Source organism: Ciconia boyciana, chromosome 2 (assembly GCF_034638445.1).
Source record: "Ciconia boyciana chromosome 2, ASM3463844v1, whole genome shotgun sequence".
NCBI classification, from domain to species: domain Eukaryota; kingdom Metazoa; phylum Chordata; class Aves; order Ciconiiformes; family Ciconiidae; genus Ciconia; species Ciconia boyciana.
In genome coordinates, this window is record NC_132935.1 from 2,493,469 (window position 1) to 2,512,562 (window position 19,094).

Below are 19,094 nucleotides of genomic sequence, written 5' to 3' on the forward strand. Positions count from 1 at the left end.
TGCATAAAACTTGAGGTGGGGAGGAAGGATGCAGATACCTCACTCCCCCTTTCACGCCCTTCCCACTCTATGTCACTAGTCCACAATGATGGCATTTGCCAAGGAGGGGAGACAAAATACAATCACTGTAGGTTGCCAAAGGGAAGGGGAACAGTTGCAGCAGAGACTGGTTTGTCACGATGGCTGTTGGTACTTGGGTTACAGACACTTGGACTTCCACAGCACATGGAAGACACCAACACTGGGGACATGTGTCACGGTTTCAAGTGACTAAAATGGACAAGCATAGAGCTGATGTGGAGACTGATATTTTGCTGTTGCTCTCTTATTCTACACTACATCAATGAACATCAGGAGAACTGATACCTGACCCAATTTTTCTATGAACAGAAAATTTTCTGCTTTCTTGTGTGATCTCCCCAGCTGAATGTTTTGAAAAAAATATAGTTGTTTCTATATTTAGCAATTATGGTACATAAGTTTATTCTTGGGTGGACATTCTAAGTTAAAATAACTTAAGATTCAAGCCACTTCTTAATTCACAAGACAGAAAACCGGACAAAACAGTTTTCTGTAATGCAAGTACTGCCCCATGAACCTCCACTTTATCTACAAATGATGGCTCTAGAAACGGGAAAGCAGCTCTGTTCCCATATTTAGTCATTTAGCTCTCTGACCAAAAAGGGTCCGAAGCAATTTTAACAGCTTACTAGGGAGATATTAAGCTGTCAGTCATCCTAATATATTTGGCAGCACTGGTGCACCAAGAGTACCAGGAGAATTTCTCTGTGGGCTTTTATCTAACAAATAAGAGTAGACCTATGCACAGGCTGAATAACAAGTTGAGCTTCAAGATCTTTCTGTGTAGAAAACCTCAACCTATATACTAACAAACAAATACAGGCAACACAATAAATTACAGGACAGATATAATGACACACGTTTTACAGTACTTACATGGGACTTGCTTACCATTTTCTGATAAATGATCAAGTTTTTAATAATGATTACTTGCTGGTTATCCAGGTACCACTCTCACAGACCTCGGTGAGAGTTTTACCTGAACAAAGCTGGAGCTTGGACACAGGTATGGACATCAGGATGTAACGCCCTGGCTTCAGTTAAGAGTTTTTCAAGGATTGTTACATCAGTTCTGCTGTAATGACCACATACTGAAGTGACAGGTTATTTTTATAGTCGTAATGATACTCTGATTGCAAATATTTCCACAACCTGTCCAGACTCAGATGTGTTCCTTAGTGGTTTTATTAAGCAATGTAATTTACCTAAGGGAGCAGGTAAATGTAATATACTTTTTTTTTTTCAATTAAAACAAGCATTATGAGACTTCCATGTAAGATAAGGGCCATGACATAATCTGATACCTTGTAATTTTATACAGGATGACAAACTGAATGTTCTTTAATGTCCAATATGAACTATAATTTCAAAGCATCATTTAAAAAAAAATGCAGCAGCCAGACAGCCCTCAACCAAACAACTCCTAAACAGAAGTTTTTATTTCACTTCTCCCTCAGCTCTCTGAAATCTGCCTCATTATATTGAAATCTCTCTTTGCTGTCATTTGCAGTGGTGCATTAATAAAACTGGCTAAGCAATAAGTGCAGCAAAAAAATCAGAGAGGCAGAAAAGGCAAATGGAAAGATAAGGCTTGCTCCATAGCATGCCACTCTAGATGTGTCTTCCATGCGAGTATCAGCAAACACAACATGCCTGATGCATGGCTTGGTAGATGAAATCATTCCAGTAGCAACTTGCAGTTGTGATTGCTGGAAACCAGCAAAGACAACAGAGGCTGCTAGAAAAGGTTTGTACCAGACAACTCTGTTTCCTGGAATTATCTGGTCTCTCAGCATACTCTTAATCCACACATACGTGTACCTTACTACCACCAACATGCAAACAAGACACCTGGCAACCACATATGAGAATGGATCTGACCTGTAAGTACGGGTCTGAACCAGCCATCTAAATTTGGATGGGTTTTCCACTCTTGAAAAGAACTGCAATATCAGATTGACAATGATTTGGATCTGGATCCGAGATTGAGATGTGGATTTGGGTTTGTAAGGGATGCTGCTGAGGAGGTAAATTATGTTTCTTTTTAGCAAATGGTTACATTTCAACCCACTGGCTTCAAAACACTTAAAAAGAAATGCAGGCACCCTGCTTTAACAAGGCACCGCTTGAGTCTATTTGCTATCCAGAGCACAGATGCAATGATCCATAACTACAGTGGGCTCCCTTCAGAGCTCCTGCTGTCTACACTGGACTCAGTGAGTCCTTCTCAGCCCCTTGCTCTGTGTGTCTCCATATGGGCAAACTATTCAACTTTCTTCTGAGTCGAGACATCCTGATGGACTTCACTATTGCTCCCAACATAAGCAACCTTAAATCACCACTTAAATCTCTGCCATTCTAACCAGATGATGAAAACATCATCTGCCCTTCCAACTCATATGATGAAAACAGTATTACATCACATGTTCAGCTGGAGTAAATCAGGATTTTTCCAACTGAGTTGTGCTCAGTTACACCAGCTAAGAGTATGGCCTTTCTGCTCTCTTTGTGATTCACCTTGCAGATGCCTTTTCAACAATATCTATCCCTTACTAATGCTATGGAAATGTTGCTTGCCACTTAATGCATAATCTTTATTCTCAGGCAGCAGATGGCAACAGGTCATAGGAATGTAACTTACTCTAATTTCACTTTCAGAGCTCTGCTTAGCTTTTGAAATGTTAAATTCAAAAACAGTTCCACTTAAAAAAAAATCATATCAAGACTGAAATTTCAGAAGAAAACTCAGGGGAAGATAAGTGGGTTTCCTGGGACATTGCCCTTAATTCTATTTGCTGTGAGCTGAATTCATAGCAGAACTCATACTTCTGCCACCTTTCTATTTGTCCCTTTTTTAGGAGGTACTGTGCATCCTTAAAAGGTTCCACAATAATTTATAGGACCTAAGAAACTTCATGTTGTGGTGCCACGTGATGTGAAATGAAATTATGATTTGTTATGTAATGACATTGTGATTACCTAATGACTCTTCATTATGGATTATCTATGATCAATGAATCCAGGATTTTTATTGCTTGAGACAAAGGAATTAGCTGGCAGATCCTCTTATTTGTCCCATACATGACAGTACTGATGATGAGTGACAGCAATATCAAGGGAAGATCATTACACTGCATTGTGGAAGCATGATGCTGGATGACCATGACATGACAATGTTACTCAACAGTACAGTTGTAGTGTCATGTTGTTCCTCCCCACCACACCACGCTACTGCTGCATTGCAGAGGAAAGGCGTTACTTTGGGATATGGCAATGCCATAGCACAGTGCAACTAAATACAATTACAATGACGTGTGACAACATGGCCACACGATAACATTGTCCACAGCTTTATCTAGCATGGCAAAGACTTAATCTTATGAAAGCACATAGCAGACCCAGCTCTGGCAACAAGCAGATGATGGCCTTTGGTCAAAATGTCAAAAACTAGCTGTGGTTTTGTTCTTTAGCTAGCTAGCAGCCTTGAGAGTCTTAATCTTTGCAAAAGAAGCAGGATAAACTGATGGCACTTAGAGGATAGCAATGGAAAGAGCAAAAAAAAATGTTTTTAGAAACAAAGATCGACATGAATAAAGATTAAGAGGCCTGCACCCTGACAAAAGGCAAATGCAGGAGGACACACAGTACATGCCAACAAAGATGTAAAGGGCCTTTATAAAGAGGTAAGTAATCAATTATTCTCATTACTCAACACTGACAGGGCAGCCAGTACCATAAGCTAAAGAAGCAGCAGAAGGAAAAATAACTTTATAGTTCAGAAAGCAGCCCCTGGAGAGGAGCTCTGAAAAGGAAGATGGTAGGTGGAGTCAACACTTAAGACAATGGATGGCTCCTTACATGCTGCACAGTGGCACATGCTGCTCCACTACTCTGATGAGCGTGCTATTCCTGCACCACAGCAGTTCTGCTGCAGGAAAACCACAGTACAAGGATTTACTTTATTCATTCCCTCCCTCCTCTAACTTGTATTCCTCCTAAAGCAACAATGTTGCCCCAATTTTAGGGACAGTTCAGAGAAAATCCCTTTAACTCAATGCCCTTATAACCAAGATAGGAAATCTATAACTAGGAAAGAGGGGGCACTGTGCATGCACAGGCAACACCGAAACACAAGATATTATTTCTATTTTCTCCAAAAGATGATTCTGCTCTCAGTTTCTGCAATCTGAACCATACAAGTAGGGGAACAGGAAATCAAATGCCTCTAAATGAGACAGGCAGGTAACGAAGTAGCTATGAGCAGACCGCTTGATTATTCACCCATAATAAGGGAAGTTGTTCTCTGACAGTCCAAGCAAGGACCTGCAGGGCCCAAGTATTATCCCCAGGTAAGGATACAATTTCAAATTCCTTGAACTATGAGAACAACACTCTCACGAGGAACAGTCTCCTTCATAAAACCAGCCATGCATGGAAATATAGATCACATTAGTCCTGGAACTACAATATGGACAGAAAATTTGACATCTAAGACTTCCTGAAATGACTTTAAGCCAAGAAAAAGAGAAAATCCCTTAGATGGGAGATTTGACACATGAGCTTCTGATGATGTAAGAGGGATGATGCATGAGAAGGGTCATGAGGACTCCCTGACATTGACTCTTGGGTGGGTTGCCTACAAGAAGAACACACCGTGCCAGGGCCTTAGTCTTGGGCCAGTCTCTTCCCTATGGTCAGAACCTGAGAGTCTGTATTTGCAATGCACTGCCTGGCAGGAATCCTTCCTTCTTTCCTTCCTTCCTTCCTTCCTTCCTTCCTTCCTTCCTTCCTTCCTTCCGTCCATCCATCCATCCATCCATCCATCTATCCAATAGCAGTCCCTGGTATCTGCAGTGGGTGTCCTGGTTCACAGCAAGTACAAAGAAATGGCATGCCCCTGAGATATTTTTTCCCTGTCTCAGATAAAAATTTTTCACAGGTAGCAAAGACAAATTAATTATAAGGCAGTATTTCACAGGCTGAGGCTACCCTACAGACAGCAATAAAAGGAAGGAAATGTGGGAACAGAGGTCTTCCAATGGCAAAATATGCCCAGCATCTTCTCCAGAACAACCTAAAGGGAAGGTTTTTTTTAATCCACACCTGTCAAGTCTAGCTAATCCTTAACAGGTCATAGACATCCAAAGCTTTCTTTTTCATCATTTCCCAAGACAAGAAATTGCACAATTTCCAGTGCATATTTTTCACTTCTGTCATGATTACTACCTGCTCTCCCATCAGTGGTTTACCACGTTTTCCCTCAGTTACACATCTGCTTCTCTGACTCCTTCTCTCTTAGACACAGATATTACCACAAAGAGTTGCTCAGAACTTCTATGATTTCCAAAAGCCAAGAAAAATGGACAAAAGGATTATCCTTTCATGCCATGCTATTCCAGAAATGAGCTCTGAAACATATGCGAGGTAAGCTGGAGAGGACATGAGCAACCCGAGCAGGAACAAGGCAGTAACGTCCTTGATGTGCTCTCTATCAAACAACTATGGCTAATTCTAGGTCAGAGAGGAGCCAGGAATCCTCATGGCATCTGATTTGCATTACAAGATTTCAAAACTGAATGGCAAAGCTGGTCCAAGATCTGGGATGAAGGCCAGCAGAATGGTGGCAGTGGCATGAAGCATAATCAGGGCTTTGCCTTATTGACAACCTCGTCTACAATAGATTTGGAGGAAGAAAAACAGAAACAGTTCAGCTGCAGAACGAAGTGGATGACAAGGGTAGATTAGGGCTGAGTGAACTAATTCATGTATTACTCAGTGGTCCCTTTGCAAGGACAAGAGCATAGGACACTTGAGGACAAACAACAAAACCAGTACTGGAATTTATCATCTAAGGTATTCTATCTGCTGGGAAACAAAAGACATATCCTCTTACAAGAGCGCTCCAATTTCTATCAAACTACTTAAATTAGAAAAGCAGGATAAGTAGGAGATCTGGATTTCATATCCCTTTTTTTTTCTGAATTGAAGATAAATCAGAATATGTGATTTATGACAGACCTATGTCAGACAATATGGGAGAAGGACTTCAGATTGTTTTACTTTTTAAATGAATTTACTATGAACTGAAAGCCTCTCCTATTTAATAGTCTAATTTATTAATAGTAAAGCTTCTGCTGGTTTAGCATTCCTCTGCAGTCACAGGAAACCGAAATGCAGTGACCTGCTAGTTCCAGACTTGTGGTACACGTGTCTGGACCAATGCCATCTCACCATCTCAGCTGGGCACTGTTGCAAAAGGTATAAGTAAATGACTTCAGCAGTGAAAAATAAATGAGATTTTGTTTAGTTTTTGCATCTCATCGAAACTGCTAGCTCTTAATAGAGGTGATGGCATGTTCTCTTTTTCTAACGACAATTGGTTATTTTTCCGAAATGTACATTTTTCCCTAAACTCTTTTGTATTTTATAAAAATGGCTCTGTTTTCAGAAAAAAAGGAGAAAACTTTGTGTTTTGATTTTCTTTTATATTTCTACATTTTGTGATTTGGTACTCAGCTGCCTATTTTTGTTTAGATTAATTAAAGGTAGGAGTTTTCAAATTACACATGTCTATATCTGAGACTGTTTCTTTCACACATTTTACATATATTACTTTAGTCATCAAATCCAAAACATAGCATCACTTGGAAATGATGCAGATAATAAAATTTCAAAAAGGGAAGGAAGAAAGACAAATCTTCCCTCATCGCTCTCCCTCCTACCTTAACCTTTGGGAAAAAAGCCAACTATATAAATAGCAACAATTTCTCCAGCAGAACAAAGCTCTGGCATTTTCATAACTTTTTTTTTTTTTTTACTAACTCCGGCAGCATCTAAGAAGAGATTTAACAGCATTTGACTTTTGTAACTCAGAGCTATGAAACACTTTAATATTTTGAGAACTAATTCCAAGTGCTTTTAGGGGTCCAAAAGAGGCAGTCAACACTTATCAAATCAGAACTGCAGCCCTACAAGGTATTAAACTTAACTCTAGCCTTTTATAAGAGAAAAAAACCCACTTAGAAGTGATTCACCAACTCACTTAAATCATACTCAATGCTCTGCAGCCTCTGGAGTAAAAAATTCAAGGACATGCTTAAGTGCTTGACAAAGCTGGAGTTTGAGGCCCCCATCTACCATCAAAATTAATTAGGGAACCACATCTTTAAGTCTGTAACTCCAGGAACTAAATTAAACGGGGGCATTAAACGTATACCCAGCTTCCAACAAACAAACAGTCCCTTTGTCTTCCATGGGCTGCTCACATGCTTAAATCTAGGCATGTCACAAAGTGCTTTTCAGGATCCAACCCATCAGCTTTTGCTCCAGGGATGTTGCAGGAGCCCTACACTACTCATGGCCCACAGAATGAGGTCAGGGAGAGTTGGGGATGTGGGGATGTGGGCAGGGACATGGGGAGAGAAAACAAACAAGGGCTGGTGAGTGCAGGGAAATGAAAGAGGGAAACAAAATAAATTAAAAAAAAAAGAAAGTGGAAAGAAAGAAAGAAAAGAAGTTGAAATTAGAGGAACTAACATGGCGTTACTGGTGGCTGTGGCCGAAACTTCAGCAGAAGAAACTACTCCACACTTGGAACATTTGAGCGTCATGCCGTAAAGGGGCACTGCCATCTGACTGCAATTAAAACCAAAAGACTGAAACAAAACAAAACACTTTGCTTATGAACACAAACGTAGAAAGGAAAGGGAAGGAGAAGCCAAAAGAAAGAAAGAACGAAAGAAAGGAAGAAAGAAGAAAGGGAACCAACCAACCATACCCAGTTTGAAAAGAGAAATGAAAGACAGGCAGGAATAAAACTCTCTCATCTGTACCACTCCAGATGCGGGAAATGGGAAAAATGTACAATTCAGAGACGTGTTGGTGCCGCTGGAGAGGGTGGAACTGTGTTGGTGAATGTTTTGCCAGATTCAGGGTGTCTCTCTCTGGCACCCACGGAAGAGAAACCAGTACTGCTCTCCCAGTCTCCACCTTCTTCTTTTGGTTTGTTTTTGAGAAATTGCTCTTTTCCCTCCTGGCCTTTTTGCTCCAAAACAAAAAAGGTGGCAGGGTTGTACAGTAGAAGGCAAGAAGTAGGGCTGTGGGGACTGTGCCTGCTTATCTTCTTTCCTAAAGCAACGCAAGGGATAAGTCATATATTTTCTCCATTGGCCCTTGTGTGCTAATCCTCGCCTTGGTGGGGATACCCACATGGCAGCTGACAATACCAGGAGACAGGCCACTCTTTGGTTGCTTAATTTGTGATGAAGTACATGCAAATGGGACTGTTTATGTCCTGGAAGTTAAGCATGAGCTTGGGTGTTTTGTAAGACCATAAACCTGCCCTGAAGGGAGCCGGACTGGCTGACTACTTTTGAGACATTTCTTCTCTCAGATCTTGTTTTGGAGCTGAAAACATCCTTGGGATGAAGCCTGAGACTTATTCACATCAGTTGCTCCCATTTTTTCTGGATGGGATCAACCACAGAACCAGGCCATTGTGGGCTGCTGGTATAAGGGACTCCAGGGATCTGCTAAAGGGTATGCCCTCATCATTTTTATAAGCTAATGCATGTGAACCCACATAGCTGGCAAGCCAGCTCTTACTCAGGAGCCCAGAAGCCACGTTAGCTTGGCATTGGCCCTGTTTCTTCCCAGAATTTACTAGTTTGTGTGCACTCTCCGATTTCCCCAGATAGACAACCACATCAGATCTGGCTTAGAAAATGGGCAGGAGTCTGCAAAACATCCTACAGGCCCACATGCAGTGCCTGATATCAGAGAAGGCGTGCACATCACTGCCAAAGGACAGTAGGTCTCTCATTCTTGGGTGATGGCAGTGCAGCTGGTGAGGGGTGATGTTTGCAGGTACAAAACATCAGGGGTTTTACAGCCCTACCTTGCCTGGGAGAGAGATTGGGAAACTTGACAGATCATTTCTTAACTTTTATGGCTTTCTGTTCAGTCTCACTGCAAAAAGGACTTCCCCATGAACACCAACACAGCATTATCAGTGGTCCTAGTGGCCCACTTTCAAGTGGCTATTGATTGGTCTTTTTATTACTTACATTGACATAACCCATTAATCTCTTCCAGAATAATGGCTAAGGTATCCCACAGAAACTTTCAGCCTTCAGACACAGAGAAAATTAGCTCCTGTGTCAATAGATACATATCTTCCAGGAAGGATGGTGTAAATCCAGTGAGGACAATGGCTGAACCAAAGATAAAGTGGGTCTTGAGAGGCATTAAGTGCACGACCCTTAAAAAAAGACAGCTTATCCCCAGATCTATAAGCCACAAAGAACAGATAAGCAGAGAGACAGAGAGAGGCAGAGATAGGCAGCAAAAAGAAAATAGATTGATTTGAGGAATTTGATGGAAAACTATACCAGAAAAAACATGAATGACACTGAATCACAAAGAACTGGCCAAAAGACCACTATAACACACAACTGTAGCTGCTGTTGGGTGTATTTATGCAGAAAGTTGTAAGCAGTAGGCACAGATGTGGATACATTTATATTCTAATTTGTTCTTGTTGGGGGCATGAGGTTGTTAATACACTGAATTTCTGTAGCAGGTTTATATTGGTGCCTGTATGTATGAAAGAGCAGCTAATGAAATAATCACAGTGAATAATGCATTCATTTAATTGAGCTTTTTCTGCTTCCTAAATATCCACAAACAGCTCACGGACTCATCTGATGTGTTCACTGGAGCCTGAACTTTGCTACCTTTTATTGAACAGTGCTTTACACCATGCACAGCCCAAAGAGCAGGAGCACTGCTTCCAACATGAAACATTCCCAGATGAAGGGCAATCTGAATCTGTTCCTGTTTTAATGTAGTTATTATCTTTCCAATTACTTTCTTCTCTATGCACTGACAATCCAGCTCCATTACACCCTGCCAGGACAGTCGCGCAGAGAATATTTCACACAAGGTATTGGGGCAAACTTTCTCAAGTCCTCTCTATAATCAACGGAGAGATAAAAGAAGTAAAGGTCCTCTAAGGGGCAAGTTGGAACAACTGAACAAGGCTCCCGTCTCTCTCCAGTAGTTACAGAGGAAGCCTAGGGAGATTAAACTCAGCAGGCTAAAATTACCCTTTGTGAATATACCCTATAGTCTCATTCTTCTTCCCTGGCTGCGTGAGCACACAAATGCTTCTGGAATAAACACTGGCTGAATAAATTTAAAATTCATTTTAAAGGCTCCTGCGTCTGACATTAAAACATTCATTTTTAGTAGCACTCCCATCAATAGAGCTCAAAAACTGTCGGTGCAGCTGACTGTGAATGGAGACCGTTCTGCTGGGAGACACTTGCACGGTTTTCTCCTGTGCCTGGACAGGAGTTGGGGCAGTTGCGTGCATTTCTCCAGATCTCCAGGCAATCACACCCAACTCTCTACAGCCTGGTTTTGTGATAAAGTCATTGCCATTAGAAAGTCAATGTCTTCTGACAGATGTGACAACGGTAATCATAGTAATTTCCTCTGCTAAGTACAGGACAAAACCTATCGTGGCTCAGGTATTATTTCGCGGGAACTGTTAGCACTGATCTATTTGTGCCAACTGATCTGTGGTATGTGTGCTGGGCTCCTCTTAGTATTCAAGGTCTTTTTTTTTCCCCCTCTTTTTGTTTTTTTAGGTCTTTTTTTTTTCCCTCTTTTTGTTTTTTTTCCCTTTGTTTTCGTTTTTGCAACACTGAACCATACTTCTTGCCTCTGCTAAAGGAAACACAATGTTTCTTTATACCATCTCCTCAGATCCAAACATCTCCAAGGCCGTTACTCATTCTGATTATCTTCAGATCTACCTTCCAACACGGTTCCCAAGCCCAGGCCAGAAGCGGCTAGCTAAAGGGAAGGGGCACCAGGCTCTCAAAAGTGCTTCCGCACTCTCAGCGGGTGCACTTCAAAAGGAGAACAAAATCATTGAGCACAGAGAAGGCTTAAAAGTGCTGCACACACACACACGGACACGAAAGAGGGGGGAAAAAGAGAAAAGAAAGAAAAAACAAAGAACATCAGAAAAATTACTTTTTTTTTTTGCTTTGTAGGTTTTGTTTTCAAAGTAGAACTATGAATGTGATCAATAACCAGCTGCTATGTATTAAAGTCATTCTGTATGCAGTTTAGATTACAGAGGGAGAGACTGAGAGACAGTAACTCACTGCTCTGCTAATCCAATAAACCATTTATTTCAGCGTTGACTTTCAAGTGCAATTATCTTGCTACAGACTCTGCCTGCAGTTCGGGTATTTTCTTGAGTTCTCTCTTTGTAAAGAAGGCATCATCCAGAATAAAGCACTCGCTTGTTAGCAGCTGCTTTAAGCAATGCACCAAGGTCACTTCTTCGCATACCTGTTCAACCCAGCAGCAACCAATACCTTGGATCACCCAGTCGTGCTTAAGTCTCTTCTTATTATCATGACCATGGCACTGCTCAGGCATCGAGATTCCCCTCTTTGCTGCACCAAGGGACCACGCCACTTGGCCATGTCAACACTGCTGATAAAACATGAACCTTAACAGGTTCTCGTGTTTCTCCCCTCACTGGATAAGAGCTTGCTTCTACCCTCAGTTTTGCTGCCATCACTCAATTAAAAACCACTTCCACCAGAACTACTCAATAGCGCAGTGACAGGAATATTGAACGTTGTCTGTACTTTCTGCCTCTACCCTCTGAGACTCAATTTTAGGGCTGAAGGCTTTTGCAGCACCACAGTGGATAAAGCACCTTACCCTCTCTGTGAAGCCTAGGAGTGCAGCATACAAGTCGACAGGTACCCATACTCCCTCAGGTTTCATAGATGGGGTATATCCTGTATCTTCTCCACCAGCCTCCTAAGGTTTTAGGCTCTGCCAGTAGCCATGGTGCAGAGGCACAAGAACACCTCTTGCTCTCCTTGTCTCTTCGTCTTCCTTCAAGAATATGATCATTATCCACAGTGATAAATCAAATGCCATCAATGGACAAGTGAGAACACACAACCCTATCTTTCCTAGCAGCAGGTAAGGAGATAGTTTCTCTGACTGCAACAGCAAGCCAAGTAAGGCAGTGGAAAATAACATACTAATATCAGCAGCCAGGCTGACCTGTGCATTTGATTTGACTCAGAGTGTCAGCTGCAGTTTCTGTCCTTTGCTTGGAGCATGGCATAGCTCAGGGATAAAGTCTGAGCAGGTTACAGACTCGTTTCTAGAAATGAAGATGAAGGGGGGACTCATCCTGCTGGAGCCAATGACAAAATAGCCATTGTCAACAGAGTTTGAAAGTAACCCAATAGAGAGCCCTGCATGGTAGCTGCTGCCCCAGCCAACCCCTAGTGAGACAAGGGTGATAAGAACTGTGGAGTCAGCTCTTCAATTTATGCTACAAAGAAAACCAGGTAACACAAGCCCCAGGCTTCAAGGATGGAGGTTGGGGTGGTGGCTGTGGAGAAGATAAAGAACCTCAGGTGGCATCAGAAATTTTTCTTGCAGAAGAGGTATCTTTGCTTACCAGTCCTCCTCTTTACACATCCATCCATCTACTAATCTGTTCACTGCCAGATCTCCAAAGACCTTTTCCTTAAAAGTATCACATACCTTTGCTGTCCCTCAGCCACCTGCCAGCCATTAGACATGCCGTCTTTGTTACACAGCCCATGCCATGTGCCACGCTCAGCAATGATGAGTCCCTCTCTGATCCAGCTGCTCTCTCTAAGAATTAGTGAGAAGAGTCATTTTGCTCTCCCGAATCTTTGGGAGGATACATCAGCCTGGGCTGGAGCCATTTTAACAAAGAGATGAACTTCTAACCTTCCTCCGTAGTAACACAGTGCTACTTCTTGGATCATTTGTCTCTGCTGTACTGAATGACAAGGCAGAGTGATTAAACCAACTGGGTCTTTTTTTCCTTTCATTTTGTTTAAATCTGCTTTTGCTTTTTGTTTGCATCTCCAATCTCTCTTTGCATTCCTTGCCTGGTTATTGATCACAACCTTGGGTGGTTTTGTTTTTTTCATTCTTTACTTAGATGTATTGATAAGGCATACCCTGCCCGTTCCTTCAGTTTCTTATCTGTTATTCCATCTTTGGATACAAGTTTGTTAAAAACCAGAATGCCAATAACCATGTTCACCTGTCGAAAGAGAAACAACACACAATTTTGTTCTCAACTGGGTCAGGTCAAACGTGGTAGCACAGAAGGAAAAAACCCAACATTTGGCAAGCTAAGTCCTTCCCATTTCTCCTGAAGCCAGGTAGCATGGTCACACTTCTGCAGGCCACCACCCCTTCTGTCCCCTCTCCACCCTTTCCTACCTCCCCTGGCCATGCATCAGTAAGTTCAGGAGAGCAGAATGCAGCTGGCAGCAGATCGGAGAGGTGTCCATGAACCAGGACAAGACTGTAAAGTGCTCAGATTGCTGCAGGGCTGTTTGAAGCCTGATGCATGCTTGAGATCTAGCAAGGCAAACTCCAGGCAGAAGAACAATTTTTCAGGGTAATACAAATAGAAAGTGGCCAATATGGGGGAGTAGCAGTGGCTACTTTCAAAAGTGCCTTCTGGAGTCTGTGCTGCCAAAGCAGCAGCATTAAGAGGAAGGGGAGGGGCAGTGCAGAGAGCTTGTCATAGCTCTTGCTCAGTGAACCAGCACCGCTGCTCTCAAAGGAAGAGGTGGAGGGGCACTGGAGCAAGTAGAAACATCAGCTACTATGGTGGAATGTCTTCAGAGATATTGCAGATGGCACAGCACATAGATTAGCCATCTAGTCATTTCCAAAAAAATCAGTGGGCAGGACAACTGCATATGCAGTCCTTTGGTCTGCTTTGTTAGGGTGAGAGCATGGATGTCTGTATCAAGCAGGTATAAATATTCACAGTGAAATACAGGCTGTACAGAACTGAGGTCTTGCAAAGTGATCCTAAACTCTTCACTATGCCTTTCTGACTACATTCACTGCTGCCAGCTGCATCTGTTTTACAAACCTCATCCAAACCTCAGCAACCTCTGAATGTGAACACATTAGTGACACATGAGCACCACCCTCTTCATGGAGGCACAGCACTGATGGTGGAAAAAAGTGACATTCTCCTCGTTTTGCTGTCAGTGAAACATCTGGTGTTGGTAGAACGATGTGCTAGATGCTCTTTTGCATGTGGGGATTGCAAGGAAATGTTTAAGGCCAAATTCAGAGATGTGCAACATTACATGTTAGCCGAGAGCCTTGGTGACTTTAACAGACCCTCGAGAGGTGGTCCTAAGAGACACCTAGTACAACATCTAGCCCAAAGGAAGGGAGATGTCTGCTCACACCAAGCCTCCATCTAATTGCCTAAATCATCCTCAAGAATGAGCAATCTTTCTGAGTTTGGATCGCTGGTTTCAGCAGGACATGACCCAGCTCACTGATGTGGAGGCCACAGCTGGGAATAAATGGAAGATCTCACAAATAGCAGTTATTTTCTTTTGCATCAGCTGCTGGGTCAGTCAACTACTTTCCACAGCTGCGAGTCCATTTCTAGAGCTCACCATGGTATTGTTTTAGAGAAACAACACTGGCAAGTCAGACACAGTAACTCAGCCAAGGATCAGCAGGAAATCAAACCCTAGTTATGTGCTTGGAGAGAGAGCACTTTCAATTCACTGATCCTTCTTCACTGGGCTGGAGCTGGTGAGTGCAAGAGAGACTTCTTTAAGGTGCAGCAAGGCAGTAGGAAAGATGGGGTTGAAGTGTGGCAGACTGGATTGCTCCTGGGGCTGGCCACAACACAGTGTGTGTCCTCATTCATATATAGCTGGGGAGATGACAAAGTGCAGCTCTGCAATTGCAGCTCTGCAATTGTTTTAATAAATAAAAGCTATTTTATCCAGTACATTGATCATCATGATCAACATCCTGCTCTGATCCCAGCTCTGTTTCTTTACAAAGTCAGGGATATAACATGGACATGCTTCTAAACACAGCCGCTCTTAATAACATGCAATGTAGCTTTACTTCCTTATCTCTGGGATGCTATCCAGAAGCAAAGACACAAATCTGAGATTCAGCCCTTGAGATAACCAGTACCTGATGACTGATTACTCTCTGTCCTGACTTCACCATGCCATGAGCCTCTCCCTGCAGTAACCCATTGCCTTCAACCTGCACGCAATTATCACCAGGCTGCTTCACCTGAGCTAGGTGAGTAAAACAGCTCTGCATTTCAGGTTGCTAGGATTTTTAAGACTAAAGGTCAAATCTTTGCAGCTGTTCAGTGTTAGTGGACTGACTGCAATTTGCAAATATTGCTGAAGCTGCAGGCCAACCATCTTAAGAATATTATTTTGGGTAAAGATATTCTCCAAGCCAAAGGCCTTTTTCCAATGTGGAGAATAATAAGGCAGGGTGTGGAGGAAGACGGTTACTACAGGTAATAGAATAATCATGTTGATAGAACTGCAGTACAGAGATGCTTGAACGGCTTGGGAGGAGTGAGCACAAGTCTAGCCTGGCTGGGGCTAAGGCCGAGGTAACAAGCCCAGCTATAGACAAGTCAGCTGTGTGCAAAGTCACTTGGACATCTGTATATCATACACATTAGAGTTTTAGGTGAGAAAGAGCTCAGGCACAGAGCCAAGTTCCACCTTGGTCTGTGCACCCCTGCACAACAGCAGCTGTATTGTCTCTGGAGCAAACCTGCCCTGGGAGCAGCACAGCTGCATATCCCCTGTACAGCCCTGCAAGAGCCTGACTGTCCTTATGTTGAGCAAGGTGGACTGTCCTTCCATTGCTGACATGGTCAACTTGAAATCAGCACAAAGTACACAGAGAACAGACAGCTGTCCAGTCTTGCGGACAGTGTATGCTTGAGAACTATGTGTTCAACTTCTGGCTCTGCTAAAAGTCACAGTGTGAATTTGGGCAACTTAGTGAGTTTATCTCTTTCCCAGGTTCTTATTTATAAAAAGGCTTTCAATGCTGCTTCTCCTTCTCCTTCCCCAAGCTCCTCAGTATATATACCAACTTGGGCAGCATTCACTTCTCACTTTAGCCAGCAATGAGTCAGGTAGTCTAAACTAGGTGTGTAGGCTCTTTCTCTGGGTACTGAATAGAGACAGACACCCCCAGAGACGATTCACTACTTCCTAAGATCAGCTGTATGAACCATCATTTGCAAGTGTTGACCTCTCTGTAAGGACATCTCCATTTCCAGCTTCAATGGCGAGTGAAAACTGAGATGCCAAATGGAAGCAGGCTCATCTGTTTTTCTCACACTTTAAAAATGCTAAGGGAAGCTGAAGGATTACTTCCCTTGTTGTTGGCACAACAAAACCAAGATGGCTTAAGGCAGCAAATTGACTCCCCCTTCTCCGGGCACTACCAAAGCTCCCTCCCTCCTAATCACTGCTGTTTATTGAGCGTTCAAGCCACTGAGCCAGAGCTATTGGCTGTTATGTTGTTGGGGCAAAGAGCTAGTTCATCTGAAAGCACTAAGCTACTTAATGCTCCTGTCAATTATCCTGGCTATAAAGAAGATCCTGACCTCCATCAGCTACATTACTGAGGGAAATCCAACTATCACATGCCTACAGAGATCTAATGACTGGCTGGCATGAACATCTGCTTATCCTCAGACTTTGCTGACTGCTATCTGAAGGCTCAACTATGTGACACAGCCCTACGCTGAAGAAAGACCCTAACTGATACAAGCATTGCCTTATAATAGAGGAAGGGCAACTGCTGGCTTGTCTCTTTGTCATCATGAGGAAACGATGGCACCAAGGTGGTTTGATGTGCAATGACAGCAGTGAGAATAGAGGCAGCAAGAGCTTTTGTGTAGTTATTCTCCTGTAAGCCCGCTCCTGCTTCGCCGCAGTTAACCCCCCAGGCACTGCACAAAACAAAAGCCTGATCTGAAAAAGAAATTGTGAGTGTCAACAATGCCATTCCTGTGGGACCCTCCAGGGCACTTGAGCCTTAGAGGACATACAGCTCCTCCACTGGATAAAAGACTGGGCTGGAGAGAAACTGCAGACTATCACTTACATGCGGGGGCTCAAATGTGGCATTCAATCCATCTGAAATTGCTGCAGGAGGGATTTCCTAGAGGACCAGCAGCTCTGAAATTCTTTGAACCCTGACAGTAAGATTTCTCATGGCCAGTGAGGCTTCAACAGCAGGGAAGCTTGATGAAAGTATGTCATCTCTTGAGTGACACCTTCAACTCAAGTAATAACTGGCCAAGATTGGCTTTGGTGCTGTTTTGGAGCCAAGGGTGAGGGGACAGTAGAACAGACTCCCACCATGAATGAGCTGGTGGGACAGAGTTTAGGAATGTTCACTTTAACCATGCCATCTCTTTTTGAACTAGAAGAAGGCATGACATTTTTAGGGTCACAAAGGACCCCCTCAGCACTGATTTGAAGACCTTCATTTCACCTGCAAACAAGAGAGGTGCTCACATGCACTGGCCATCTAGGACACACCAGGAATAAATCCTGGCTGTGGAGGCATAGCCTGCTCTGAAAGCAACCAGTAACAGCAGTTTCTGAAAGAGTTAATGTCAGAGTTTTCCACCATCATCCTGCACTTCCATCCAGATAGGGCAAAACCAAGGTAAAGCATTAATCAGATGTCTAGGGGACTCCAGAGAAGACAGAGGTGGAAGGCTGAGAACTGAGGCATATTATACTTCAGAATCAAACCCATCCCAGATTGCTGGCTTCTAATACTTTGCTCTTTATTCCTGAAGGAGAAAGGTATTCAAAAAATGAGTGGAAATAAAGAGGGGCATTCTTGGGTTGAAAAAACAAAGAAAGTGCTTTAAGAGAAAGAGGGGAAAAAAAAAAGCTTTCAGCCAAGCTTAAATACCAAAACGACAGCAGCCGCTGGTCCCACGAAGGCATAGAGAAGACCTCCCTCTAACGACAGCCAGCAGCTGGAAAATGAAGAGAGAAAATAAAGTTACCCAGTGGCTAGCATCACTGACAGGCACAGGTTTGCTTCTTCTCTTTGCCTGCAGAGTTCATCTTGGGAGGTGATACCCCATGGCAAAAAAGTCTCAGACTTTACAGCAAGCAAGTTTTGCTTCCCATTTCTCCTGAACTTGCATAAAGGCTTGTTTGCCTGGGGGTCTGCCTGCAGAATGGCATTTGATTGTCGACAGAGGAATGCATACAAAATTAATGATAGTGCTCTGTTTCAGATCAGGTCCTGGAAGCAGTTGCATCAGTTTGCTGGCAAGATGATGCTCTTATCCTACTCAGTCAGGCAAAAGAGTAGAAACATTGGAAATTGTCCCTCTCTCATTTGCTAACCACTATGCCTGCCGGGGGCTCAGGTCCAGGAGTGCAGCACATTTCTTCTCCTGGATCCTCCCTTTGAGCTTGCTGCCATGGGGAAATTTTACAACACAGCAGCGAGGTGGGAATTCACAGCACTCCTTAAGTGGATGCTCTTAAGGAATGAGCTGGATGTGAGATGCATGGTGCCTCTTCTGGAAACCAGCTTGTTCCTTCTCCCTCATATGATGTAACCTGAGAAGGACTTCTCCTTTCTCCACTGACCACGTGTGGAATTTAGGCTCCTAAACTGCCTGGTGCCTACACAAACTGAGGGGGCTTTTCTGACTAAGTGCTGATGTCTGCCCTATTGGTGCCTACCACAGAGCCAGTCACTCTTGATAACATTTCTAGGCAGCAGAGATCCTACCAAAAGATTCCAGGATGAGTCATCTACATTCAATCAGATGAATCACATCCTGAATTCCACTGACTGCCTTGACCAGATCTTCACCATCCAAGTAAGCAGTGCACCTAACCCAGATGGAGACATCACTGGGGAGATGAATCCCATCGCTCATGTAAACAGTATGATTATGCTCCAGGTGTCCCCACAGAGCTCCTACTGCACTGTACATTCACATGCAGATCTCACTGCACACTGAAAATCCCCATACTGACAAACTTGGTGTAAAAAAACAAGCAAAGAGAGGCAGGGGAAATCTCACCCCACTCCTATCCTCAGAGCTGAGCATCACA

At 43.1% G+C, this 19,094-nt stretch overlaps 1 protein-coding gene across 1 annotated transcript in view; it reads right to left on the bottom strand.

Moving 5' to 3' along the window:
• Positions 1–19,094, bottom strand: part of ADGRB1 (adhesion G protein-coupled receptor B1) — a 278,797-nt gene that overhangs the window by 25,147 nt on the left and 234,556 nt on the right. Inside the window, exons 23-25 of the mRNA XM_072851811.1 lie at positions 17,926–17,992; positions 13,125–13,210; positions 7,618–7,716 (exon numbers count right to left, since the gene is read on the bottom strand). Of these exons, the coding sequence (XP_072707912.1) occupies positions 7,618–7,716; positions 13,125–13,210; positions 17,926–17,992 (252 nt within the window). The remainder of the gene's footprint in view (positions 1–7,617; positions 7,717–13,124; positions 13,211–17,925; positions 17,993–19,094) is intronic.